Consider the following 24,785-nt stretch of genomic DNA (forward strand, 5'->3'; position numbering starts at 1 on the left):
CAGGGGGAGGTGGCAGCCGTGAGCGGGGTGCTGAGGGGCGGGCAGAGGGGGTCTGGTGGCGGTAGTAGCAGCGGCAGCTATGGCTTCGCTCGTGAAGAAAATAATTAGCACTGCTAAGGCCCCTGCTGCAATGGGCCCCTACAGGTACGCCTGAGCGAGAGGGAGCTCCCTGGGAAGGGGCGGGGTGAGCGGGAGCAGGTTTTGCTGGCAGGGTTTGGAGCGGGTCCTGGGCGGGGGGTGTCTGTCGGTCAGCGCTGGGGGCTGTGGGGAGGCTGGCTCCCCGCGCCCCGGCCGGGGACCGGTTTCCACCCCGGTAACCCACCCGGGGCCCTGCGGCGCGAGTGGGTCTGCAGATCTGTTCTTATCTTGAATGTGGCTGCCCGGAGGTTGAAATGCTGTTCAGTCTAAAAACTGACTGCTGTGAAGATGTATAAGGTGTTCTTCAGCGTTTTCACAAGTAAGGTGTTAGTTGAACAGTTCTGAATGTAATTTTAAAAATACCCAAATTTTAATTGGAGGAAGGTTTCTCTTTGCTATTTGGATGTGAAAAAACGTTCAGTAATGAACAGCTTGTATATCCTTTTATATCTAAGGTACTGAGGGATTTTTGTCAGGGCATTTTCTAAGAATTTTTGTTTCTGCTTTCAGGCTCTGTTTTCCCAATATAAACACAGACTCCTTTGGTTTCAACTTTTCCACTTGTAGCATCTTAGTGCCTTCCAGGTGCATTTTTGCGTCTGTTACTTTGAAACAGCCTTCTGAGCTTCAAGCTATGTGTTCTTTATAGGAATTACAAAGACGGAGAAATACAAAATGTAGAAGCAGCAAGACATGACGTGAAAGTTAGCTTCTGTTAATAATAAACTGGATTGCAGCTAGGAGCCTGGTGTCACTTGTAGTTAGGAGAATGTCTAACACATGAGAAGGTAACAATTCTTCAGCTGCACACACACAGACACCCCCCAGCTGGTCTGGCCTTCAACATAGCTCTCCACTTCTGTTGTGGATTTAACTGCACTCAAACATTTTGTGTTTATTGGTAGTTCTTGATGAACTACTGCTTATTATGCAGCCTATTAATTGTGTGATGGGTCTAACATCGATAAGTTTATCACTAACTTAGTTTATCAGGTTTCAGTAAACTTTTCAAAGTCCAGTGTGCAAAAGTTGCACAAGAACTAACGGTTACTTCTCTGCTGTTGAGTCTGAGCATGGTAAAAGAGGAATGAGGGCTTAATATGGAATGAAGAATTGAGATGTATGGGCTGCATTCCTGGTTCTGTTACAGCCCTGCAGTATGCTTTTTGGTGACCTATTTTTAATGTATTTTTGTATTTCCTTTACTGCATCCAGTTTCCAGTACCTTGAGATAGGTAGGTAGACAGATATGTAAAAAGGCTCATACGTGTGAGTGTGTGTGTATATGTATATATACATCTCATTAATGATATTAAACTTTTAAAAAGACACATTAGAGATACTGTTCTTGTACTAATCAACAGTCGTTTGTGTAAAGAAGATCTGATTAGCTTTTTAGTCCTTGTATTCAAATAGCATGCTTCTTAACACCATCTCTCTGATGGATAATGTTCTTCTAAGGTCATAATGTCCATCCAGTTATACACTTAGGTATATTGCAACTTGAAAGACTTCGGGCACACACTCAGATCTCTGCTCAGTTGGAGATTAAAGACTAGCTGTGATTGACCCAAGTTATAGGATACATCTGCAGTTAAAGTGTCATTGGGGTTTGTGTAGTTGAAGTTTCTCTGAGTTTCACTGATGCATTTGACTGCAGTAGAAGTATACCCTTTAGCTGGTAAATTATTAACAGTCTTGGTGAATGGAGAATTCCACTGGTAAGTGTACTAAGAGAAGAAAGTTGAGGAGCAGAGAAGGGGACCCAGTGAGACTGCTGCAGATGTTGATCTGGCAGTGGTATCAGAAGGCTTCAGCTTGTTTTTTCCCCAATTATTGGTGATTCAGGACTATCCGAATGCCTTTGTTGGGATAAATGTTTTGTTATGTCATTTGCTTTATAATACGCTGTACAAGACAATCTTTTTCAAGAGAGCTCGTGCCTTCTTGTTGCATGGTTCTCTGTGCTTCAAACAGAAACAGAAGTTTGTGGTCTGAGGGCCTGTGCCTCAAACAAAGCAGGACATGGTAGGAAAGAAAATAAAGAAGTACATTTGTTTGGTTCATACACACGTTTTCTATCAACAAGACCGCATTAGCTAAAAATCTACTTCATTCACTAGTTTCTCTTCTTTGAATGGTGTAGTTTTGTGATTTGCTCCAGTTTTGTTAGTTGATGACAGAGAAAATAATATACACCACATAAGTTGTTTTACTATATCAGATAAGTTGATGGCTATTTTTTCCCCTTATGAAATTACAAGAGAATGTAGGACAGGGGTAAAAGGAAAGATGGCAGTGATGGCACTGTTTGGATTGCCTAACTGTAATCATTTTACTGAGTCTCTAAATTAGGTTGATCCTCTGTGAAGTCAATGGATTGAGCCAATCCAATTGAGTCAATCTCAATTAAGAGAAGAGACGCAATAGAATTGTTCTCTGAAAGAGTCCCTTTCTTTCTTCATTGACATTAAAGGGAAGCTAACCTCCTAATTTAGATACTAAAGGGTGGTGCCTAACTTTAGTTTGTGCAACTTAAGAGGCTTCTTGAACTGTCAAAACAATGCATTTTCTTGTGGAATGGGAAGAGATAAGAAAAACAATGTTGACACACCACAAACAGTTTCGAAAGAATTTTTCTCTCTTTTCTTTGCAAAATACTTTTAATAACCAGCTGAAGAGAAGTAAATTATGTCTCTTGCTTAATGTTTGCTAGGTAGTTTAAATCTTTGTATTAATCTTTTAATCTCTTTGTGGTAATTAGAGACATTAATAATTGCCACCTCTACCACAGCAAAAACACACCTGACATTTATATAAAAAATGTTTTGCAAATAACTTGAATTCTGCATTCTTCTGAATTAACCCAGCCAACAGGTTACTCGGGTTATTTGGTGAGAGGACAGTGATTGTTCTGGGAATGGGGTGATCAAGGTGGTGTGCTCACTGGCCAAATTTATGACTCTGGAGGAATAATGTGAGAGAACTAGTGTGCAGGGCTTCGCCTCACAGCTGTAGCTCATTATCATGGTGCCTGTTTGAGAAGAAGGTTAACTTTTCTAATAAGCCCTCTTGATTTTTCTTTTTTTTACTTTATTGCTCTGCAGCTGAGATGTAGATGAAAGTATTATCTGCCTCTCAAACTAGGATAGAATATTTATCTGGGCAGGTGCAAAAATGTTTAGTTACTCTGCCTCCCCTCTGCTATCTGCAGTGTGGAAGCTGTGTAGCTGTGTTTAGTGATGTGTTGCTGTGCTCCTACCTTGTGTCTTTGAGAGAAACAAGGTTTACTACTTCAAAAACAGAGCTTTACTAATGTAGCTGTGTGCTTTCATAGGTGGTCTAATCCCAGCTCTTCCAAAGCAGGAGCAGACTGAACATACGACTGTGTACAGACTTGCGCGTGCATAACCTCAGTCATTTATCTTTCTGAGATATTATAAACTAGTGAAGAAAATGTAAAATATGCTTTTGGATAGTTAAATGTTTTGATGGCGAAACATTAAACCTAAAATGTCACTTGTGTTTTCAGCCAAGCAGTGCTGGTAGACCGGACAATGTACATTGCAGGCCAGATAGGTATAGAACCTTCCACTGGGCAGCTTGTCTCTGGAGGGGCGAAGGAAGAAGCTAAGCAGGTATGATGTCTTCTAGCAATAAACTTGTAATGGAGTTGGCATGTGCTTAGTTAAACACGGACTTAGGAGAAATTGAAGAGACCTGGAGAGCACATTTCGCATCCTCCAAGATAAGGGAAAAGCAGGAGGAAGTCAGTCCATCCGAACCCTGTCGTTTTCCACCCAGACAACTTGGAGATCAGGGGAGGAACCTGTATTTCATATAGGAAAGTAGGAAAGAATCAACGTTTGCAGCAAAGGTTCAGACCCCAGTAAAAACCCTGGCTTGAGTTAGGGAAAGATTTGTTCCCCCAGCAGCAAAGAGGTGGTATGAGGTAATAGGATGAGATGGGGCTGCATCATGCATTTACATCTAATGCATGGATGGTTTTATGTTTGTGGTTTACTAGGAGCTCCATTTTATTAATTTCTCATTTTGCTTACACACTGAGGACTGTTGAAGACTTGCTGGGTGAACTTTTAGTATGATACGAATGTAGCCAAGTTACAACTCATATTTACATGCTTACCTAAATACAACCCAGCTGATAGTTAAAAGATTTTTGTCTCATTTTTCATTAGGCTCTAAAAAACATGGGAGAAATCCTGAAAGCTGCAGGCTGTGACTATGGCAATGGTAAGTGTTGCTGTGATGGTGGCAAACAAGTAGTTTTTTTTAGCTGGATTTAAAAAAAAAACCTTTAAAAAAAAAAAAGCTGTTTGCTAAACATTCAGTTGTTATCAATAGCTGGAAGAAACAAAAGGAATCATGAGTCTGGGTTAAAAAACAAAAGAACAATCAATACTCAAGTCTTTGCAATGGGTATCAATGGAACGCTGCTTTTCACCAAAAGTTTCTGCCTGTGGTACTAATATTTTAACTCTAACTGGGGAAGCTCAGGCATAGGCAGAGCTGCCAACTGACTACAGGCATTCTAAGCATCCTAGGCTTTGCTCCAGGTAAAAGCAGGTTTGTATCCATGCTGTTAATATTAGGTACTTTTAGTACTTTTTTTAGGGGGAGGATTCTTATAGTGTAGCCAAACCAGGATTAATGTTGGCTTGGGCAGTCATGGGTAAAAGAGTTCTAGCATAGACTATATTTTCATGCCTTTTATTGGACTTTTTTGGCAGCGTATATTATATATGATATGATTTATTGCCAACAGGTGGCTTACAAGAGCTTTTTTGATCGACCTGCTTATCAGTTCTGTGCCTCTTGGAAGAATTTGGCTTAGAATGAAATTTAAAATGGGTGTTTTCAGAGCTAGTCAGAAATATCTAATTCCTTGAAGTTTTATTATGTACTAGGTATTCAGGTTTTGTAGGTGGTAACTCTAATTGTCAGTATCTGTTTGCAAAGCTTCTCAAAATGTTTAGAATACTCAGGAGAAATTTATGAAATAAAAGCAAGAAATGCACTAAAGATTTTCAACTTTTTATACGACTCGGAGGTCTAAAATAACTGCAGTTATGTAATTTCTAGTTGTGAAGACTACGGTTTTGATGGCAGACATGAAGGACTTCAATGACATTAATGACATATACAAACAGTGTAAGTGGATCTTTTGTTTCTGTTTTACCAGTATGGCTTGTGGAACAAATTATATTCACAGTAAGCAAAGTGTTTTAACGACTCGGATGAGGTAGTCCTAGATTCTTTGAGATTTTAGCAGAAATATAACATTTAAGAAAAGAAGTTAATTTTCAATCACAGCCTAATTTCTTGTGGATTTATGTCCTACCATCCCACTAACTCGCTGTCAAGTGAAGATCAGCTACTGATACCCTACAGGTGGATGATATTCCATGCCTCTCTACCTTGATAGACGCTGTGTTGTCCCCAATATAATTTGACTTTAGGCAACTTTCAAATGCTTAACTTCAGATTTTGTATCTCCATTTCTTTAAAGTCTGTTTGTATCTTTGAGTGATTTGTGGGTTATTGTTATGGGACAGGGCTCATTTTTTTTATACAAGGATGAGCCACACTGCTCCACTTAAGGGAAAAAAAAGAATAATGCTTGGTTAACAAAACTGAATGTAGACTGAAATAGGTGATTCCAATGAGCCATATTGTGCAGAAGAATTTGGGAGAGTATGCACGTAAGTTCCTTATTTGTATAGCTTTGGGTTTTAATTAGATAGCAACATCTGGTCTAGAGTGAAGTCTTTTATTTATGAGAACGCAGAGTCTTCTGCGTGTCGAAGTGGAATTGTGTGTGCATTTAAGCAGGGTAAAAACAAACCAGCTGGATGCTTAGCTACTTGTTGCCTCCTACCTATAGTTCAACAAAGCTGTTGTTGCTGTTCTTTGATTGTGAGTTATTATCCTGCCTTGTCAGCGCAGGATCCTGAAATTACCATTTCTGAGCTTAGTGTTAACTCTCACTAGTAAAATTTTCATTTAATTATGCAAATTCCTTGGAAGTGTTCTAAGTCAGCTTGGATGTGGCTTTGAGGAACCTGATCTAGTGAAAGATGTCCTTGCCCATAGTGGGGGATGGGTTGCCCTAGATGATCTTTAAAGGTCCCTTCCAATCCGAACTGTTCTATCATTTATAAAATCAGCTCTTACATCTTGACCAATGCCCTTCCCTACCTCTTGTCCTACCCTGTTCTTTTAATATCTTTGAGTGACAGGCCTAATTGGGAATGGAGGAATAGGTCAGGGGCCTGTTTTTCCTCTGCCTGCCTTGATATGGGTAAGGTTGGCCCTCTGACTTTATGCAAATCTTGGATCTTTGCTCATGACTCTCATGGCAGGGGCTTGTTTCTCCCTCTTGCTCTGTCTGAAAGAACCCTCTCCCACTCCCTGGTCTTTGCAATTGGATGATCACCATTCTGATGTAGTCTTTCAGCCAAGTTGGTGGTAAGGCCATGTGGTGTCAGCCGAGTGCAAGTTATCACTGGCCACTAGACCACAACTGTAGCTGGCTTCTTGGTGATGAATGGTAGCTTGCTGAGATGTTAGAGCAGTCGGTGAACAAAACAAACCAAGAAGGGGGAAATGATAGCTGGCACAGATGATTGTTTGTTTTGTAGCCTTGAACCTGAAACTGTTCCAATGACTGCATTTCATACAGATGACTTTGAACTGTGTTTTATCAAGGTGGATGTTTCTGTTTAAATTACAGTTTTCAAGACAAACTTCCCAGCCAGAGCAGCTTATCAGGTTGCTGCTTTGCCAAAAGTAAGTGTCACTTTTCTGCCTAGAAGAAAAAAATAATTTTCTGGAACTTTTTACTTCTCAAACATTCTGACAGCTTTTCTTATTCTGAAATAGCTTCAATTGCAATTAATGAATAATCTGAAGTATTTAGTTTCTAAGTATACTGGTCTTTTTCCCACACACAAGAGATGTGAGGGTGAGAGACATTTTTGTATGATGGAAGGTGGCTGCAACACAAGAAATAAGGGGTTATGTTAAAGAAGAGTAAAGTGAATTTTCAATATTACTTTGCTAAATCAGCAGTACAACTGAGTCACATTTGAGGAGGATTATACTTCTGTTCTTACAAGGTTGTGTTATACATCTAATTGCTTCATAAAATAGATATGTTAAATTCCTAATATGTTTCTTCATTGTTTTTTCACAGGGTGCCCGAGTTGAGATTGAAGCTATTGCCATCCAGGGACCCCTCCAAGATGCTTCAGCATGACTATAAATAGAGACTGAATATCCTACAACAGCAGTTCTAGATTTAATACTTCTTCCTTACATCCTGTTCCTGCAATTGACTATCAGCAGTTACATACAGTTGAAATCACTAAACTTACCGAGGGAAGGTGCTTTCTTCTGGATTGTGGCCTTGGATTCTCTAAAATATGAGCTTACAGTGAGTTCTGTGCCAGCAAACCCTGAAACCTTGGGGGGTCCTGCTAAAATTGTTTGAGCTTGGTTGCAGGACAGGGCCCTTACTTTGTGATGGCGACTGGATATTCAGATATTAAAGTACACGTTTGGGTGAATGTATGACAGTTGTAGTATAGGTGATCTGGAAAACTAATGATTTGTAATGGTAGGGTTTTAGTAATAATTTTAAATAAGAAAAAATGACAGAAATGGGAAAACAGAACACTTGAATTCCTTAGCATATGTCTTCATTTCTGTGTCTTGGGGAATTTTACTGTATTTGTTTCTGAATTGTCTTAGATGCTTTCTTTGCAGAATAGATTACTGTTGGTACTTGCATTTTGTTCATACAGAAGCAATTGTTTAAGAAAGTTAATATTAAGTTCAGAAAGAAGAAAATTGTGCTTTTTTGAGGCAAAGTGCTAACTTTATAAATAAGCTGTAAATTAATCTCTACCTGTAACCTTTTTCATGATCTTTTTCATAGTAATTCAACTTTTAATCTTTTGATTAAAAAAAAAACCTACAAAAACCCATACACTAAAAATCCTGTTTAATGAGAATAAATTATAATTGCATCTGTAAAACTGTGCTTGTCTATTCTGGGAACAACCTTTTCTTTTCCTGATTATGCTTTGATACTCAATTACAAGAAAGTCCCTATCTTGCGTTGCATATTCAATAAAAGATAATTCAAAACAAGAGAATATGTTTATTATCTATCTGTCTCCTAATAGCTAAGGATGAAAATCAGCCTCTAAGATAGGAAACTTTCAGCTACCTTGGCATTACAGTTCTTGGCATTTTTCTCTCTGCCATTAAGGACAGAAGCGTCTGCTTCATGGGGTGATTAAGCAATATTGAGAAGTCAGACTGGTGATGCTGGTAATTTATCCCCTCCCTCTGCATTTATTTCTAACCAAGCAGAAATGGATACCGTGTTTTTAAGGAACTAGTTTGAAAGTTACCTCAGCTACCTCATGGTAGAATTGATTCCCTGACTTCCCCACAGCCATATGATGAAGCACAGTATTGGTTTATTCAGGCGGAAATCAGCAGAAGTTCTCTTCTGTTGTAGTCTGTCCACCTCAGCATCTTTGTTTTGCTCTCTTCATAGAAGATAGTCATCCAGTGACATATGGGATGCTGCTGTCACTGTATCTTCACTTTCTTTGTGTAGAAAGTAAATATAGCTATATACAGCAGCTTGGAGAATGTATCAGTGCAGTGGCAGAAACATGTACCTGCTTTATCAATCGTACTGTGAGAGGGAGTGCTGTAGGCTGCTCCTTCCAGAGGCTGCTGTTTGTACGCCGGAGTGCTGTGACCGAGCGCTTCACTATCTGTTTCTAGTCCCATCTTGTGTGATCAAACTCACCCAATTTTGGTAAGCCACAAAACCAGCAGTGTAGCAAGGAGAGGGCATAACACTGGTTTGCCACAGATCAAGTCACAATGCTGTGGGTTCAGCTGTCCCAACAACTCGAATCCCAACTTTAGTTCTCCTCTGTGTGTATCACTTGTCTTCTGTGTATAATGCCTACTGATGATTATCTCATATACTTTGGTTAATGATTTTCATGTGGTAAGCATGCAAGGAGAATGCAGTCTGGCAGCACTGTGGTGCTGTCTACCTTTGCATGGAACGTGCAGACATTGCCTTGTCTGAAAATCCCTGTGTTTAATACCACAGCCACATTGTGTGAATCATCTTCCATCCTTGGACAAACTGTGTGTCCCGCTTGTGGTTTCTTACCTTCCTGCTTGTCTGCCAGGCTTCCCAGCTCTTGTTACTTCAGTTGCACTATTGCAGTAACTACATTTTGTATTTGTCATGCATTCCTGGTACCACTTTAGCATACACCAGGAAGGCAGTTGGAAGTTGTGAGAATGGTCAACCCTACTTACCCATTCTAGATGAGGTATGAAGTGGCCATTTCTCCTGCTTTTTGCTGAGCTTGTAAATTGTATCCTTATAGAAAGAAGATTAATAATGAGGTTGTCACAGCATGTATGTACAGCTGTATAGTGGTTTTTTTTTTACAGTATTATCTTGCTTTCCCTTGACAAAATGGGAGATATTTATTGTATTGGAAGCAAGATACTGTTTTTGGTATTTCAACCTGAACTTCCAAGCAACAACCTTTAAAAAGTGCCTGGCCTTTATGCATACAAACTTTGCACATAAACTTTATTAGTCTTGGTTTCTCCTCTTGTTCTCCTTGGCTATGCTATTGATGTCTTTTATGGTCTACAGCTCTGACTCAAGAAGCAACTGCAGCTAAGAAAAAACATGACCAGACTTGTTAGGAAGGAGCTAGTAGTAATATGAATATGATTTTCAAGGAAGCACAGAGCAAACATTGCTTCAGTTTGTCAGTTAAGAATAATGTACTTAAACAGATTCCTGATTTATGTTTGTGTTTCTCCGTTACAGCTTTTCTCAGCTATAATTACTCTGTTGGAATAGACATCAACTTACTCGTAGCAGATTTAGTTAAAGTTCAGCTTCAGCAGATTTCAATAGAGTTGCCTATGAGCTAAGTTCAGCCTTGTATAATCGCTATGGTTATCCCTTCACGTTATTCTCCACGGCCTTACTTGTGCCATGCTGCCTCTCTGCCAACCTTGAACCTAACACTAGGTGGCAGTTTGGGGTTTTTTTTATTCTTTGGCGTGTGCTTGTCCATTTGCTGATACAAGTCCTTTATACAACTTCCTTTGGGTGTCTTCCCTAGTACAAAGGAATGTGAATATAGTATTGCTCTCTGCAGTAAGGTACCCTCTGAGACTGAAGTTTGAAACACCTGAAAAAAATGCACGCTCGATGCAGTTAACAAGCCACAACACATTATTTCCAGTAAAAATGTTCGTATCATTAACTTTTACCCTTGATACCCTTCTCATGCCTTCACTCCTGCAAAGGTGCTGTAAGTAGGTGCTGTTCTGCAAAAAGTCAGGAACTAAAATCTACTTTTAGCTCTATGATTATTTACCTTTTAGCTGGAGACCAGTTTCAGGGCTTCTTGAATATCTCAGATCTAAATATGTATTCTTCAGGTACTGGAATTCTACAATAACTGAAAAAAACTGTCCTATTTACAGCTATAACAAAGCAGTTAACATAAACAATCAGCCTTCCATAGAGATGTTTAACACTTTTATTGTTAAGCAGAGTTATATTATTTGATTCTATTCTTTAAGACAAAAACGTTAAGCCACGTAATTCTCCAAAATGAAAAGCAAGTACTGTGGGTATCTCTTAGGTCTTAGTTCAGCAATATACACAAACATTTAAGAAATCCAGTTTTAACTAGAGCTAAGTTAATCTTCGCTTTTTTTGTTTGCTAGACTGAACCTCTAGCATGCAAAATATGACGTTGCAATTCAGCTTGTAACTTTTAAAAAAACCCAGTAAAACAGGTCCTCTATTTCTATGAAAGTAAAGCAATAAATTTGCATGTTCTACTAAGTGTTTAAGTAGCATTTTTTTTCTCCAAAAGATTATATTCTCTACAGATTAAACAATGCAAAAATAAAGCTCAGTACACAATTTTAATAAAACTTTGTATTCTGTTAAAACATATAGCCAAACTTAAACTGCCCCAATGGTCTGTTACAGGTACCTGGCTCTTGCTGCAGTTTTTACTTGAAAGCGGCTCTGCATTGAGTGAACGAGCCAGCCATAATGCCAAGTATCTTCTGTGATCCTGACACAGTGTGCATAGGTGTCTGCAGAGAGCTGACAGGGTGCAGATTTAGCCTCTTCTAGGGCTGTGTCTATTGGTAACTGAAACAAAATTCCTACCAGAACTTTCACGTTAGCATGCAAATCGAGTTTATTCCTACCAGTGTCCTTCTCGACACTCCCTGCGGCATGGAATGATTACCTCCACCTTCGATGAAGTTAAAGGCTGAAAATTGTCTAGCTTTCAGTAAACATTTCTGAAGATTGTTTTGTATTTTGATTATGTTAAAAAAAAACAAAACAAAATGAAGGTGAAGTTTATTGTCCTATCTCTGGAGGTGTATCTTGTAAACACAGACACTGCAGCATATCCTCTTCTCAGCCTTTAACATGAGAAAGCTCTTTGATCCACAGACCAGTTTCTGCCCTTGGCAAACCTCTGTGACATCCCAGGTTTGCAGAGACAAGTAACGGCACATATTTTGGCCCATGATGCATAGTATGTGCTTTGGTAGCTTACAGACCAGGAATGCCAGGCCCCAATGTATTTCTCAAGGTAGGGATGTTCAGCATACACCTAGCAGCCAAATTCTGATCTTACGCTAATTTAAGTGATTAACATCTCATGTTTATCACAGCATCAGGCATATTTCATCTTTTAGAAAGGAAAAGGAAAAATAGCTTTCATTTGTTGTAATCATAGAATATGTAAGGACTGAAGATGACTGAGAAGGGCTGATACTGTTAAGACATTGACTGGCTTATACTACTCCCGTTTCCATTAGCATTGCTTAATGACCTGAAAAAGTTGAATGGTGAGGAAAGGAAGTATACTGTCACCTGTTTTCCTCGTTACAACAGTGGTAGAAAGAGTGACTGAGGTGAGCAGGTTATCTTGGCTCCCATGTATCTTTGTATTTTATTTCCAAGTGCAGTCTCCTCTCTTGCTATTAATACTACTGATCTCTGTCACAGAACTCCTCTTGGTTTATGCTTTTAAATTGTTCAGTGTAGCTGGTCAGCCTGCAACTCGTGGCCTAAGGTGCAATGTGCAAGTAGTCAGCATGGCCCCCTGTGCTGATTTCATCTCCAGTGTTTGGGAGCAAGACAGTGCTTGCACCCGTGCTGGTGGCTGAACCAAATTCCCAGCTCACCGGAGGAAACCAGCCACCTGAAGGAGCTGACGGTGGAAGTTCCTGGGGCATGCTGGACCCTGGCTGCATGCCCAGCCCAGTCCTGTACCACCCTGGGGAGTCCTCATCCCGCTCGCTACCTCCCTCCGCACTCCTCAGCTCTCCCAAGTGCAAGGTACGTTTCTTGTGGCTTTTTGTCATGGAATGATTTGGGCATGCGGGCAAAAAGTTTGCCTACCTCTGTTTGACTTTTTAATTCCCTCTTTGATGTCAACAGATTTTTCATAGAACTAACTGCTCCTTTTAGCTTCTTGATTATAGAAAGCTAATAAAAATAAAAAATAAAACTCTGCAACATCCACCTATGAAAAAAATTCCCAAGAAACCTGAAAGTAGGCATTTTTATTCTAAAAGTTTATGGTATTGGCTACAGAAAGTTGACATTAACTGAAGCTGACAAGTTTGTAAGAGTGCTGATAAGCAGAAAACCTTCGCTTTGGTGATATAGCCAAGGAATACCACCTTACACAAAAGGCTGATAGGCCAGGAATGTCAGTTAGATTATTTAATACAAACTGAAGTCAGCTGGAGTCAGATGTGCATACGCAGCACAAAATTTAGCTCTTAGAGGGGATTTGTATAATTTGCTAGTGACAGCAATTTTTTTGTGAAATCCTTTTGTACAATAAAGCTAATAAAATAGCAGCATGTTCTTGCCCTTTTTGAATAACTGACCTTTTCTACTATTCTGCTTCCTTACGCCAGAGAATCCTGTAAACATAGTCCTCAGTGATAACGTATCATCCCTGTGCAACATTCACCACCAGAACCAACTCCTACTCTCTACTGGATCCGTAACATCAATTATATTCGGGGCCTGTTTTCACAGGACATTTGTTTGAAAGCTTTTGTCATGCAGCTTCAGCTCTAAAATGATTATTTAGCATTTTGGAAAATAAGCAAGACAGTCCCTGACAGCACACTTCTTCTGGAGGACAGCACTACGGGGAAATAAAACAGATGACCTCTCCTTTGGGAACAGGCTTATGGATGTCTCTGGTTGGAAATCTATTTCAGAAACCACAAATGCGTGTGAGGAGCTACACAGCTAAAGACAGGTTGTTAATCATCATGAATGTTAACAGCTGTGATGTTATCTTTATATTTTAAGTGTGCTAGAATTTATAAGACTAAAACGTCCTACTCATAGTTAAAAATGTTCTCTTCTCCCTGTTTTTACAGAAGTCATCACATACATTGTACTACTAGCCCTGCAATAAATTTGTGTTTATAAATGGAGAGCGAGCAGCAGACACCCACTTGGGTCCTGGACACCTCACCCTATATATCTTCCATTTTCTGAAAAACTAACTGCTGCATTTAGTTTCAGCCTGGTAAATGGGCACTTTCATCTTCCAGCCCTCTACATGCTGTACTCTTCAGCAGCTCCAGACACTGGTACTCCAGGCACTTGGAGAAATTGCCTGCATGCTACAATTAAAAAAAAAATAAAGCTACACTATATCCTGTATAATGCTGGCTGAAGGTTTCAAAGGTTCAAAGTTAGTTATCTGAACCTGGCAAAAATCCTAATTGAAAACTGAATGGTTATACTGATATCAGAAAATGATCCCACTGTGCTAGACATGTTCAGACGGCACTCGGTGGCAGGGAGGTGAAAGTTCAGGTATTTCAAGCACTTGAAGTCTTGGCAGCTTGACTTCAAAAAATACATATTATATTAAACTTCTTCTGATGCCTCTTATTCATTTTTGTGGCTTGTGGCTCAGTCCATAAAAGCTTTTCTATTTTCCCAATCCGATATAATTTTAAAAAGTTCATGTGGACAGAAGAGCAGGCCCAAGAAGAGGATGTTCATAGAGACATAACTTCTATTCCTCGTTATTGGCTGTCTCTGAAACACATGGAAAAAAAAAATTAACAATTATTTGAGGGTACAACTTGATATTCAATAAATCTTACAGTAATCAAATGTGAAAGTTCCCTGGAAGCATCACAGCATGCAGAGGTTATCTGCTCTTCTCCCAGATCTGTAAGGATGTTCTGTGTGGACCTGAAGCAGCCACAAGCACCCACTGGCTCTGCTTCCTCCCCCCTCATCCCATTCATACACAGTCTTCCTCTTGCAGACATTAACATCGCCTACGTGAAGTCCAGTTATGCTGGAACTGTCTTATGCTGCTCCTCACCCTGCTCCATTTTCTCTTAACTTTTGAAATCACTGCATAATTTTAGTCATATTTGACACAGAGGCAAAGATCTCATGGTCATCAAATCTTACAGTAGTCTTAAATAACGACAAGAGGCAAAGGGCGTACATTCAAGTACAGGAAATTACACTTAAATGCAAGAAGCCCTTTTTTTTACTGTAAGGGCAATTGACCAATGGGAATAAGCTGCCCACAGAGTTTGTGGAGTCTCCACCCTTGGGGATATTGAAAACCCAACCAGACAACCTGCTCCAACTGACCCTGCTTTGAGCAGGAGGGCTGGACAAGGTGATCTCCAAAGGTATGTTCCTACCTCAACTCTTCCATGATAATGTACGGTTGAGGAACTGCACCCAGCCCCTGAAACTATATGTGTTGGCCATCAGCAGCTGCGAAGCTGTGAGTCTCGCTGGGTTGCTTGACAGCTAAAAGATGGTGCCCAAGGGGATAACTGGCAGAACTCATAGTGTTGGGCCACTCCAGCTCAAGGTACTTCTTTCCCAGCCAGAAGACCCTGCAAGGATAGGCTGGGAACATGGCAACATGGGACTTCCCTGTAGCAAACGGTGGTATTACCACAAAGCTGGGAAGGGAACACTGGGAAGGTGGGAATTTTGCAGGGGAATGTGGGTGACAGGACAGAGAAGTCCAACTGCAGTGACTGTCTGTGACAAAGAGTCTGACAGTTAATTCGCACAAACTTTGCTAATACAAGAGGAAACAAAAAGCCCCTTTAGTGGTTTTGAATTCAACATGCTTCGTGTGCCACTGAGCATTCCTCTGTCCAGAGATGGACCTCGGCTTCCTCTAGAGCACTGTTTATTTTGCACTAGGCTCATCTCATATCCTCTTAGTCATGCCCTCTCAGGGGCAAGGCTCAAAATGGTTTTGATCTCTCTCAAAGTAAGAATTTTTCTGTGCCCTTCAGCGATCTTTCTTCCCTGCCCGGAATCTTGTTTTAGTTCTTCAATATCCTTTCAAGATGGAAGAATCGCTCCCTTACACAACAGCATCCCAGATTTAAATGGCCACTGTTCCATTCTTAACGTTGTTTGCTTTTTCGCCCACAGCTGTTCTCTGAGCCGTCTGCGTCAGTGCACTCCTGTCATCTGAAATGTGCTACAGACACCAAAGCAGGGCTGCTCTTTCTGCTTCCTTACAAAACTGTTGGGGAGAAAATTGTCAAGGCAGGTAAATGCAGAAAGTAAGTATCTCAACAAAGCTGTAATTGTTACATGATTACTTACTCTCCGGGAGGAGGAGTAGGATGCTCTTTGAGGTTTCCCAGAAGCAAATTAAGTGCTTTGCTGAACTCACAGCACAGACAAATAATTCTTTGCAAAAGCATAGGGGCCAGACATTAAAAACAAGTTGAGTGAATAAACTTTTGGACATCATAGGCAAAGCTATGTGGCGTAAGTTTGAAAATCCTGCAAGAGCACAGTTGCCAACAACAACTTGTCTTCACAGGCTAGCTTAAAAAGTAACAATATAAAGGTCACCCACAGTTAAACAGATGAGAATTCAAGGGAAGTGAGTGCCTTTTTTTGGTCTCTGCTTGTCTAATTCCACTTGAGTAATCCCAAGGCCATAAAGGCACACATACCTTGACCAGACCGCTTGACCACCACCCTATCGGTCTGCAGCGCCCATGCTGCAAACCGTTTTCCTTAATCCTGTAGCAGATGGAACACGCTGGCCTACGGCTGTCGGTGTAACCGAGACAAAACAGCACGGGCAAGCCTAATGCGTACGACAAAACTCACAGAACAACCCTCGTGACTACAAGTTTTTGTGGACAGCTAAGACAAAGAATATGCTCTTGGGCACAGTTCAATGTGTTAAAGACCCAGCAGTGCCAGCGGCCATGAGTAAGACAGGGCTGCTCTGAACTGCCCTGTAGAGCAGTGGCTCCTCATATTTTGTCCCGTAGTCCCTCTTGTTTACGATTTCCTTACGTGTCTGGTCCCCACAAGGCAACCATTGCAAATACTCTGTGTCTTCTCACTTTGAGAAGAACCTGCCTTTCTCCACCAATTACAGAAGGTGGTTTGCAAAAGTCTTGCCAAGCCTTTCAAATGCACTTTTCTGGACCTGCCCAGCAATGTTTCTGCCCTGCTGGAATGCATGAGTTCAGTGCTTCCCATTTATCTCCCACCAAATGAAACTCTGCATCCTCCCAGCACAGCAGGAAGGATGACAGATGTAATGTGCCTTGCCGATCTGTTTAAGGGAGCCCTCACCCTTTGCGCTCAGCAGCTCATAGGCCGGAGCATACACTAAAGACCGCTCATCCCAGGTGCAAGAGGTTCATCTGGAAGTTAAGAATGGTGCTGGCGTAAGATATCTCCCAGCCTTCCTGCTGAAGCTGCCCTCTCATGAATTACAGACTTACTCACTAGCCCACAGGGGTTTTGAGCACCACTACGTAGGGCAGTGGTTAGGAGGGAGGGGAGAGGGGAAAAGCGGGTTCAGTCATTGCAGTGAGGTTCACCAGGGGAAGGGAGGAGGTGTCTGCATTGCCTGCTTGTCCTTTTCCACATTCCGGCAATACCATGGGGTAACCTCTGCCTTCTGGGGCATGCGAATATCTTATGTGATGGACTCAAAATAAATGAGTGTGGGATTCTTAGTAAATGTGGAGGAAGAAGAAATAACTTTTGCAGAAAGACTGTGACGACAAGAATTGTGAACATAATTTCCAAGTCTGCTAGAGGGGCAGTCCTATCCCCTCAAATTCTTCTCCGCTGGTGTTACGTTTTTCCAGAGGCACTTTATTTGGCCTGTGATTCTTCCTTCCCACACGGGACTGCATTTGCTGCGCAGTGTACTTTCACCCGAGTGCTGCGCTGCTGATTTCAGCTGATAAGGAGACCGAGGGGATAGAAAATGTCTGTCATAGAATGGAAATCATAAAGCAGCGTTAAGGCATTAGCTCATTAAAAAAAAGCCTGCAAATAATAACGAGCAGATTCATGATTTTAACATGGGTTTTTATTTTCCAAGACTGCATGTTACATTCCAGCATTCTCCCCAAACAGGTATAATTTATCACCGGTAAGACTCCTGTATTATATAAGGATGACCCATGTGAAAAGCATGACTTCCAGCTGATTGCTTCCAAAAATATCTCTTAATGTAAACAAAAATATTTATGACTCATTTATGACTCTCTCTTGTGTTAAAATGCAGAAAGCAGCTGTACGCTGGCAGGGGGATGACAAGATGTGCTCAGCAAGGACAGCAAAGTCTTTTCTGTCTCCTAAACAATAACCCACATGGTCCTTCCCTCCTCTGTCAACATACCTATCTCTGTCACTGCTGTTGCACCATCCACAGCTTCTCCTGTTTCTTCTTCTTTTGTTTCAGGCCCTCCACTTACTATCTCACTGAGCAGCTCAGTTTCCACCTGTTCTCCCGTCTCGCCTGGGAATGGTAACCACGGAGATCAAATTAGGAGCCACTGAGAACAGCACCAAGTGCCCCAGCTCCTTTCTGTAAACCTGGCTTGACTTTGTCAGCTCTCCAGTGCCCTTCACCAAGGCACCCCCTGAGTGGATCCACAGGGAACAAACAGGATGCTCCCTACCACTTTCCATCATCCAGCTATACACGCTCCTCATGCCTGTGAAGCTCTCCTGAGGCTTTCACAAAATCCCCTTGATGCTCTATTCAATAGATATAGTGAGTACTATTTCTGCTCAAATTATTTTCCCTAGATTTTATTTTGTATATGTACAGTTTTGTTTGCAATTTGAACAAAACAGAAATAGAAAACACGGTAACGTGCTAGTCTGGCTTAAACTGTGCTTTCCCTGGGAAGCTGCTACCTAATTAATTTACTCACACAGCTACTGAAGAATAAAGGAAAGTAAAACAAATGCTAAGTATCCTATGCACCACAGCATAAAAATGGAAAGTCCCTTCTTCATCATATGCCTCATGGAAAGATAATGCTCACAAGTTATTACCTCTAGCTTGGAACAAATAGGAGCAAAACTCTCTTCCCCAAAAGCCTTGTTCCCTCGCCCTGCAAGCAGCATCAGCCCCGTAACTGATCTTCTGGCAAACGGTCAGTTGTAGACGTGTTTCCACGGACATGAGGTCATACCACAACGTTCAGGGCATACTGCTCTGCCTCCAGCACTATGCCCCGAAGCATAGAAATGGTCATTAATGAAATTGGGCAAGACTACGTATTTTACAGGTGAGCAACCAGTCATTTACGGCTTACATAAAATGAGACTTCATGCCAAAGGATAGATGCTCGTTTTACGCAGAAGAAACCTCTAGACTCTTTTGTGAAGAGACACAGGAGAGGACAAGCCAACCTCCATGGTCAGCTCCTGGGATGCAATGAGTTGGATTTATATAGCCAGCTCAGAGACGTGCACAGCAAAGCCACAGGGTTAGTAGCAGTATGTGTAACTGGCTCTGGGCTTCACACAGACCAGTCCTTCTCCTGCATCTCGCACTTCTTCAAGGCAGATGCGGGGTGAAGAAGTCTGCTGATACCATGTTTCCCTGCAGAGAAATACTTCTCACGTGCTTCTCTTGCTTGTTCCCTGAAGAAATGCTTCCCCGGGAAGTCTCTAATTCCTCACCGAGCTGCTTTGTACCATTTAGGAGAAATCCAGTTCCTCCTGTGAAGTGTTCACCTTCTGCGTGTGCAGTCCATGGGAGACACAAGTCCTCTGGGCATGAACCCAGAGATGAGCACAGCCTGCAGTCTCTGGCAGCAACCACACCTCCCAGAAAAGCTCCCTCTCAGCACAGGGACCATCACAGACACCACTGCTTCCTCACGCAGCCTTCCTCCCCAGCTAGTCACCTCCATAGCCCATCCCTATGTCCCTTCACTGCCACTTCTGTTCCGCTTGTGTAGCAGCCAAGCTTCTAGGACAGGCTGGCTATGCCAAGGGCGCATCAAAGAGATGATTTTTCTTCTAGATCCAGACATGTACCCTCCAACTCCATGTGCACAGGGACAGCTGCTTTATAACTGATACATGTAACTAAGTAATAGAGCCTTTGGTATCTGTAAATATTAAGGACCATGTCTGAGCTACACAGGAACACAACATTTTAAATGAGGGGTATGGTGGGGCATTGCACCTGCTAAGAACAAAAAGGGCATGAAATTAAATAGCAGAGATAACGACTGGAAATGCTGATTAAATTTATTACAGCTTGGACTTGTGAGTCTGAGGCTTCCCCAGCCAAAGTCTTCTACGCTCCACATTGTACAGACTCCCCGGCCCAAATTCTGACTCCATGAGATCGCGTGAGGCCCTCAGTAAAGTCGAAAGGACACACGCACAAGTCCCTGGACGCAGAATTTGGTCTCCTGAACGTATGCAAGCATAAATATTACCCTCAATGATGTGGTCCTCTTCCGTAATATGTACTTTCTTGATGATTTCCACTACAGAGCGGTCACTGCCCTCTCCCAGCCCACTGTCCTCTGCTGGTCCTGGCGAAGGTGACCCAGCGTCTTCTTCCAGTGCTGGTGGTGAAGGTCCAGCACTCTCCTCTCGCCACGCCGATGGCAGCTCAGAGCTCTCCTCCGCTCCGGCAGGCTGGGGCTCGGTGCCCTCCGGCTCCTCCCTTTTACTGACCGAATCCGTCTTTTCCTCCACGGCCAGAATCACCGCTGCAGCCTCCTCTCCCGGAGGATACTCGCCCGGGTTTGTCTCTTCAGAAGCAAGGCTCACATCCTCCACTGGGCCCAACTGTGTTTGGTCAGCTACGGTTTCATGATCATCTGTAGTCAGGGTGCTTTCACCCGATGATGCTTTTAGTTATGGCAGAGCAAGGAAAGAAAAAGGAGAATTACAGATAATTGATAAGTGGGCACGTAAGCTAGATGAGAACTAGACCCACAGGCACAAGCACTACCTGTCAAAGAGCTCCCACCCAGCTACGGACAACGCTCCTTCACCAGCTCTGCTGCTCTTACATACACTCAGTAGGGCATGGTTCTGCTCTTACATAAAAAAAAGTTTTGGCTTGGTGCACATCATATATTTTTATATGAAGACAGCTGACCTGTTTCCAGGTCAACGTCCGATTACCTTTTGCCTTGCGGATCCGAAGCGTGCAGGAGGTTTGCCAGTGATGCGATGCTGCACAAGGCAGCACCTTCCCCTGCCCCAAACCAGGTTTGCTGGTGATGGGATGCTACGCAAGGCAGCACCTTCCCCTGCCCCAAACCAGGCACAGAACCAACGTGCCAAGCGGGAGTGAGCTGCTGCCTGGGCTGCACGTTGGAAACTTCTGATGGTCCCTCCGGGTGGGCTGAACAAAACACACCGAGAAGAACCTGCTCATCCCAGAGCGTGAGCTGTGCCCGTTTCTTCAAAAACCAGGTTGTCTATATTTTTAAATACTAAACTGCCATTCATAGCACGCTTCATCTAATAAAACATTCAACAACGGGAAGCCTAAACAAATTGAAACTTCTGCTTCTTCCATTTTTCATCAACTTACTGGCTAAGTAAAGCAATGGGCCATGTTGGCAGGGAAAATTTATGAATAAAGAAATGGCAAAATTACTCCGACAGGTATTTAAGGATAAAAGTTGAAAACTCAAAATGAGCTATAGCTACTGTCACAACCCAACTAATCCGAGGGTTATGTGTTGGCAAAGGTTCAGACTGCCGAGGACTCCTCTGGTTAGAAAAATCCCCAGATTCCTCCTCAGCTGCCTCACTTCTGCCCAACTCTCTAACGTGGGCGTACACCCAGTACCAGACCAATGTCCACAAAACAATATTTGCAAATAGGAGATAAAAGAAAAATGCCCACTGGGCCTCAGGAGGAAAAGAATTAAACCAATCAAACATCGGGATAGCTAATAAAGGTATGTTTTACTAAGCATCTAAATATTCTCTGATGCTTGTCAAATTAGATCTAACAGTGCTAACTTTATTCAAATAATCATGCATGAAAGCATTTAGATATCTAATCGTAAAAAGAACAGTCACCACACCTACCTGCCAGAACGACTTAATAACTTTGCAATTAAATTCAGTTTGACAAGAGTTTGTACTTAACCTCCTCCAGAGGAATGTCAGGATGAAAACCCTGGGAATTCATGCACAAAATCTGTTTATACAATAATCACAAAACCGGACAAATTGTATTTTCTGAGAAAATGATGATTGCAGTGTCAAAGCCAGTGAGCAGAAGCGTGAGACACTTCATACACACACAGATGAACAGCGAAAAAATGTAATACATCCTGCTCTTAAAACAGCTGCTTGAATACTGCTGCTCTTACAATACAGTTCTTTGGAGGCATTCAAGCAAAGCACTGCCCAGCAAGCGTCACCTAGGTAGCGCGTGCCTACAGACCCGGGGACGGACGGCTACGGCAGAAGAGCAAGAATAAGGGGAATCTGGAGTGTCAAGGCAGACAGAAAGCAACTTTGACTATGGGACATGTAGAATCTCATTTGTCCCGGGAACTGTGAAACCATCCAAGGTCCGACCAACCCCTCCAAATTCCCAGCGGTGCAGCTATTTATAAACGCAACTCAAAAGAAGCAGCCACACAGCTGGGCCACAGATGCACCCCAGGCAGCACCCTGCCTCCGAGGGCTGCCTGCGGGCAGGGGAAGGGCTGAGGGACCCAGCCCACGGGGGTGGTTTCAGTCCCTCAGCGGACATTTCTCTGCAAACCTGCCCCAGGCCCTTCTCAACCCATTTACACTCTCAGCCTCCACCATGACCAGTGGCAACGAGGCCTACAGCCCACTTACACTCCCTGTAAAACACATTCTGGCCGGTTTTAAGCCTGCTGCTCATCATTTCATCAAGTGACATAGTCCTCGTGTTAGGAGAAACAGCAAATATGTTTCTCTGTTTACCTTCTCTAGATGTCTATCACACCTTGCCTTCCAGGCACTCCTTTTCCTAACGTGAAGCCCAGCGTGAAACAGACACCCGGACAGAGTAACAGCAAGGAAGCCTTAAACTACTCTAAGCAGTGACTGAAAAAAAGAGCAGTGCGTGCTCAGAGACCAGAGACTTGATCTTTTCACATTCTATGTTTTAACCCTTGATACCCTTCTCATGCCTTCACTTTGCTTGGTACAGGTGGACAGAGAGCATTTAAAACCTACAGACAAGATATAAATGCGCTATGGAAACTAGCACGTTATACAGAGTTTTCAACTGGGGTTACCAGTAAAAGAAACAATTCCAACCCATTATTACCAGGAAACTCCTGCAGCTCCCGTAAACATCATCCCTGTAACTTCCAGCTAGCCTCCTCTCCATCAAGATGTTTTATATAAATTGGATTATAAAATACTGCCATGCAACGCGAGACCCCCACTGCTGGAAACCCTGGAAGCATTCCTCTGCTCTCCTCTGAAATGCAAAGAATTCTCTAATATGGAAAAAATAAATCCTCCCAGTAATCTGTTCAGTACCTTTATTCCCAAGAAGAATGAACATCATATGGCAGTCAACTTTCCTAGGATGCCCTCTCGCTTTGTCTTATTTTTAAATTTCTATTTTCATTTTCCCCGCTGTAGACAGTTCAGCTGGAGAAACTACAAAAAGCACAGCAAATTTAAGCGTGTTTTTTCTCTTTGCATTCTTTCTTTCCTTTCAGAAAAGCCTTACATTTTTGTGAGTTACACATCAACGGAATGAAGCTAAATACATTTTTTTCCATTAACACATTTAGAGAAGTTTCTTTCAAATTATCCCCTCTCACAAAACTAAATTAGAAAATAACTAACATCTCTGACCTGTTAATGCCCAATTAATGGAGATCTTTCAGCTGTAGTTACAAACTGCACTTTATCATTGCCATGACATTAGTTCATGCGTTTAGTACATTTCACAACCTATCCTAACATGAACAGGCCGTTAGACAGAATTCCTAAAATACTTGGAATAAATTACTGCAGTGGCTTCCCTGGGCCCATCAGTGTTCCTGGGCAGGTATCTTTCAGCAGAGGATGGGAAGGCAGAGGAATTCAGTACACTGGGCAGGCGAACCAGGCAGCAGGTCCAGCGTAAAGAGATTTCCGCTGCCATTTTCCGCGGGGCTCCTCGGTTCGCCGGCGTGTGCTGGGTTGGCAGCGGTGCGACAGCGCTCGCCCCACACGACCTGTTGTCACCTCGGCAGCCGCAAACCACCCCACCACGAGACAGCACACGGAGAAGAAACGCATGCAGAAAACATGGATGCCGCAGCCAGAGTAACAGCAACAGATAATGACTCAAGAACACAGGGAAGAAATGCAGCCGAACTAAACGCAAACAACTTTTACGTATCTGTCTTCAGGATGTATCTTTCTGGAGAAGCCAGTAGCTGTAACTGCAGCATTCGGGGTCTTATAAAAGCATTTCCAAACTTCCAAATACGATGAATAGGGAAACAAAGTTTTCTTTAACTTCCACTGAACAGCAAGGACACTCTTCTGGAGCATCCTACAAACCCGGCTTCCACCCAAAGTTAACGCCCGGCGGCTGGAGCCAAACCAGAGGCACCGGAGCGCTGCCGGCGCCGCAGACTGCGCTGGGGTGGACGTGCAGAGTCTGTGAGCAGCAGGAAGGATCGCGGGGTCAGAACCTGCCGGCCCGCATTATTTTGAAGGGGGAACGGGGGGAAGCACTGGATTTCCAAGGCGTTACACTAAAGGACCTGTCTGTAAACTCAAGCAAAACCCCAGCCCGCGGGAAGCGGCGACGCGGCCACCTGCGAGCAGCAGCAGCGTGCGACGTCCCCGGCCCCGGGCCCCACCGCACGCCCAGGGACCCCGCCGTGCTCCCGGCCCCCGCGGGACGCCCAGCCGCGGCGCCAGCCCCCCGACGGGACTCCCTCCCCCAGCGGGCTTCGCGGGGACCCCCCACCCCGCCCGGCTCCCCGCGGCCCAGCACGGCCCGGCCCGGCCCGGCCCGGCCCGGCCCGGCTCACCCCGCGGCGGCGGCCCGGCGGGGCGGCTGCGGGCGCTGCTGGAGCAGCCCATGGCGGGGCGCGGCGGGCTCTGCGCGGCTGCCGGGCGCGGGGCGGCGGGGCGGGGCGGGGCGGGCCCGGCGGGGCCGTCAGACGCCCCCGGCAGCGGGGCCGCCCGGCCCCGGGTCCCCGAGCGCGGGGCGGGG

The 24,785-nt window shown here is 43.2% G+C and overlaps 2 protein-coding genes across 3 annotated transcripts; one reads left to right on the forward strand and one right to left on the reverse strand.

Annotated features, from left to right (window-relative positions):
* Positions 1 to 27: 27 nt before the first annotated feature.
* On the forward strand, positions 28 to 8,318 carry RIDA (reactive intermediate imine deaminase A). Its single transcript, XM_075415809.1, has 6 exons — positions 28 to 144; positions 3,671 to 3,776; positions 4,338 to 4,392; positions 5,242 to 5,310; positions 6,893 to 6,948; positions 7,355 to 8,318. The coding sequence occupies exons 1-6, from the start codon at positions 80 to 82 to the stop codon at positions 7,415 to 7,417; spliced, it is 414 nt and encodes a 137-aa protein (XP_075271924.1). The 5' UTR covers positions 28 to 79; the 3' UTR covers positions 7,418 to 8,318.
* A 2,373-nt stretch (positions 8,319 to 10,691) lies between these two features.
* LOC142360726 (uncharacterized) lies at positions 10,692 to 24,660 on the reverse strand. Of its 2 annotated transcripts, XM_075415231.1 has the most exons (3): positions 24,601 to 24,660; positions 20,038 to 20,457; positions 10,692 to 14,347 (listed from the first exon to the last, which is right to left on the reverse strand). In XM_075415231.1, the coding sequence occupies exons 1-3, from the start codon at positions 24,650 to 24,652 to the stop codon at positions 14,325 to 14,327; spliced, it is 495 nt and encodes a 164-aa protein (XP_075271346.1). In that variant the 5' UTR covers positions 24,653 to 24,660; the 3' UTR covers positions 10,692 to 14,324. The 2 variants fall into 2 exon arrangements, with proteins under 2 accessions (XP_075271346.1, XP_075271345.1); XM_075415230.1 differs by lacking the exon at positions 10,692 to 14,347 and having other exon boundaries at positions 19,828 to 20,457.
* Between the last annotated feature and the right edge of the window lie 125 nt (positions 24,661 to 24,785).

This window comes from Opisthocomus hoazin, chromosome 3, assembly GCF_030867145.1.
Source record: "Opisthocomus hoazin isolate bOpiHoa1 chromosome 3, bOpiHoa1.hap1, whole genome shotgun sequence".
Lineage (NCBI taxonomy): Eukaryota > Metazoa > Chordata > Aves > Opisthocomiformes > Opisthocomidae > Opisthocomus > Opisthocomus hoazin.

Excerpts from the sequence above, each read along its gene's own strand:
- RIDA (XM_075415809.1), top strand. The coding sequence starts at position 80 with ATGGCTTCGCTCGTGAAGAAAATAATTAGCACTGCTAAGGCCCCTGCT. Across the intron at positions 3,777-4,337 it reads CGAAGGAAGAAGCTAAGCAG|GCTCTAAAAAACATGGGAGA; the intron begins GTATGATGTCTT and ends ATTTTTCATTAG. Across the intron at positions 5,311-6,892 it reads TAATGACATATACAAACAGT|TTTTCAAGACAAACTTCCCA; the intron begins GTAAGTGGATCT and ends TTTAAATTACAG.
- LOC142360726 (XM_075415230.1), bottom strand. The coding sequence starts at position 24,652 with ATGGGCTGCTCCAGCAGCGCCCGCAGCCGCCCCGCCGGGCCGCCGCCG. Across the intron at positions 20,458-24,600 it reads CGCCGGGCCGCCGCCGCGGG|CATCATCGGGTGAAAGCACC; the intron begins GTGAGCCGGGCC and ends CATAACTAAAAG.